This window comes from Echinops telfairi, unplaced genomic scaffold (genome assembly GCF_000313985.2).
Source record: "Echinops telfairi isolate 266 unplaced genomic scaffold, ASM31398v2 ScPeMD7_2;HRSCAF=8, whole genome shotgun sequence".
NCBI lineage: Eukaryota > Metazoa > Chordata > Mammalia > Afrosoricida > Tenrecidae > Echinops > Echinops telfairi.
In genome coordinates, this window is record NW_022103898.1 from 77,325,938 (window position 1) to 77,328,347 (window position 2,410).

The 2,410-nt window shown below is 51.6% G+C and overlaps 1 protein-coding gene across 1 annotated transcript in view; it reads right to left on the bottom strand.

The window, feature by feature from the left end:
- The window catches only part of ERBB3 (erb-b2 receptor tyrosine kinase 3), a 22,477-nt gene that overhangs the window by 3,852 nt on the left and 16,215 nt on the right, over positions 1-2,410 (bottom strand). The window contains 4 exon segments of the mRNA XM_045289061.1: positions 70-210; positions 738-879; positions 1,765-1,818; positions 2,133-2,400. Of these exon segments, the coding sequence (XP_045144996.1) occupies positions 70-210; positions 738-879; positions 1,765-1,818; positions 2,133-2,400 (605 nt within the window).

Sequence of the window (2,410 nt, forward strand, 5' to 3'; positions counted from 1 at the left end):
TCCCCAGGCCAGTCCTTTTCCTCCCTCTTCCTCCCCTTTGCCTGGGGTCCTTTCCCCACGGCCCCTGGCTTCTGGCGGGCCAGCACTCGCCTTGTGCACTGTTCCAAAGACACCGGAACCAAGCACTTTGAGCTTCCGCAGCTCTGTCTCTTTGAAGATTCTGGCCAAGACCTTGTTGGCCTTCTCTCTGGGATCCAGAGGCTCTATACTCTGAGGAGCACAGAGGGAGGAAGTCGTCAGGAAAGCTCACTCCCAGGTTCCACTTCACCCCTCCCTCTCAGTGGTGTTGAAGGCAGAGCATCCAAAGGACCGGGAGCAAGAAGAGTCTTTAGGCTGGATGGGCCCAAAGGTCTACTGAGAAATACGAGACCCTGAAAACGGAGGAAGGTGCTTGTGCCACAAGATCACGAGGGCTGGGTTTTCTCTTGATCAAGAAAAGTCGGCAGTAAGGTCTCCTGGGTGCTAGAAACCATGCGCGTAAGTTTATCAGAGCCCTTCCGCACACACCCTCCTTTTTCACTCCTATACCCATCGTCAGGGGGAATGCTGTTTCCTCTATAGCTGCTCCCCCAAAGTCAGGCGGCAAATTAATCACAGAAACAGGGCTAGAAGGAGTGTTTCCGGCCAGCGTCCTTCCTATTAGGCCATGCTACTTCCTCGAAGGAAAGGAATCAAGTCTCCATGAAGAAAGGGTTCAAATCTTAGAGAGTGAAAAAATACGTAGGATAAGTACTCACTTCACCACGCTCCAAGTAGCGCCTCATGGCCCTTTTATTCTGGATCCTGCGCCCACGCCAGTAGAGGAAAGTGCCAGCCAGGATCAGGGAAGTCATAGTAAATCCTACCACCAACGCCAAAGCCATTGCCAGATGGGTTTTGCTATCGGATAGAGAGAAGCCCAACGTTACCCCACAGCAGTGGCTCTCAGCCCTCCTCGTGCCGCGACCCTTTCATACAGGTCCTCATGTTGTGGTGACCCCCAGCCATAACACTATTTACATCGCTACTTCATACCTACAATTTTGCTACTGTTAGGAATCGGGCGACCCCTGTGAAAGGGTTACTCGACACCCCCCTCCCCCAAAGGGGTCACAAGCCACAGATTGAGAACTGCTGTCCTAGAGCTACCCCTTCCCTACACACACCACCTGTACCTGTGAGAAAGGTATGGTGCAGATGCAGGGCAAGAAGTCAAAATGCACACCTACCACACACACACACACCTACCACACACACACACACACACACACACACACACACGCACACACACAGGAGGGAGTGGGCTTCAAAAAGTTCATGGAAAATGGAATTTAAAATGATGGAATTTCCCCCAAAAACTTTTTGAAGCATATATATGAAGGTGTTTAGGGGGCACAGAGATTAGAAGGTTTGGCTGTTAACCAAAAAGCAGGTAGTTCAAATCCACCAATCTGATTATGTAAGGCTTTCTGGCTGTGGAAACCCTACGAGAGAGTTCTACTCTGTACTACAAGGCCTGGGGTCAGAGTCAATGGCAGTGGGCTTTATCTGTATGTAACAGCAAGGCAATTTTAGGAAGGGAAGGTCAGGAACTTGGATTGTGTGTGTGTGTGTGTGTGTGTGCGCGCGCGCCTGCACTCTTATGTCCCCCACCCGATGCTGCCAGCCAACTGTGTACAGAAGGCCAGAATGAATACAGATTCACTCTTCCCGGTAGGTAATTGCCTTCTCCCTAGATCCTCTCACAAAGATCCCCAATTTCTTGAATCACCAAGGCCATCATACCTGATCAGCGCCTGTGTTTGGCCTAAGCAATCTTGTAGGTCTGGTCCCTTACACCTGCAAAGGAGAGTCACCCACTTAAATGGGAGCTTGGACAACAGAGGGTCAATTGCCACAACCTTCATATCTGAAAGCTTATTTCAAACCCTATCACATCATCCCAGCCCAGAGCCCAAAACACATAGCCCGAGACAGAGCCTACATCTCTCCTTGCTAGCCCGCCCTCAGCAAAGCTGATTCCAGGTTCCCCAAACCATCGGGCGATCGTGTGCTGATAAGAGTTTCCTTTCAGCCAATCCTTCATTACACAGCTGGAACGGTTCTTAGATCACAGTCCTTTGGACCTCTCTTCCCATCATCGGATCACTGACCCTTGGGTGCAGTTCTCATGGCAGGGTCGGCATTCATGCTGAGCATCCGGGTACTTGTAGATGGGACCCTTGGCGCCTAGTACTCCATGGGGACAGCTGCTCACACAGTGGAGCCCATCCCAAAAATGGGCACACTTGGTGCAAGCCTCAGAGCCCTGGGTGGAAAAGAGAGGGTCAGAGAGACCGGCGCCCGCTGGGCAATCCCATTCCTCCCAGCAAGGCCCAACCCTGTCATTTAGCATGACCTGGGCCCCAGTGTGGGCCTTGGCTTTTAGTTA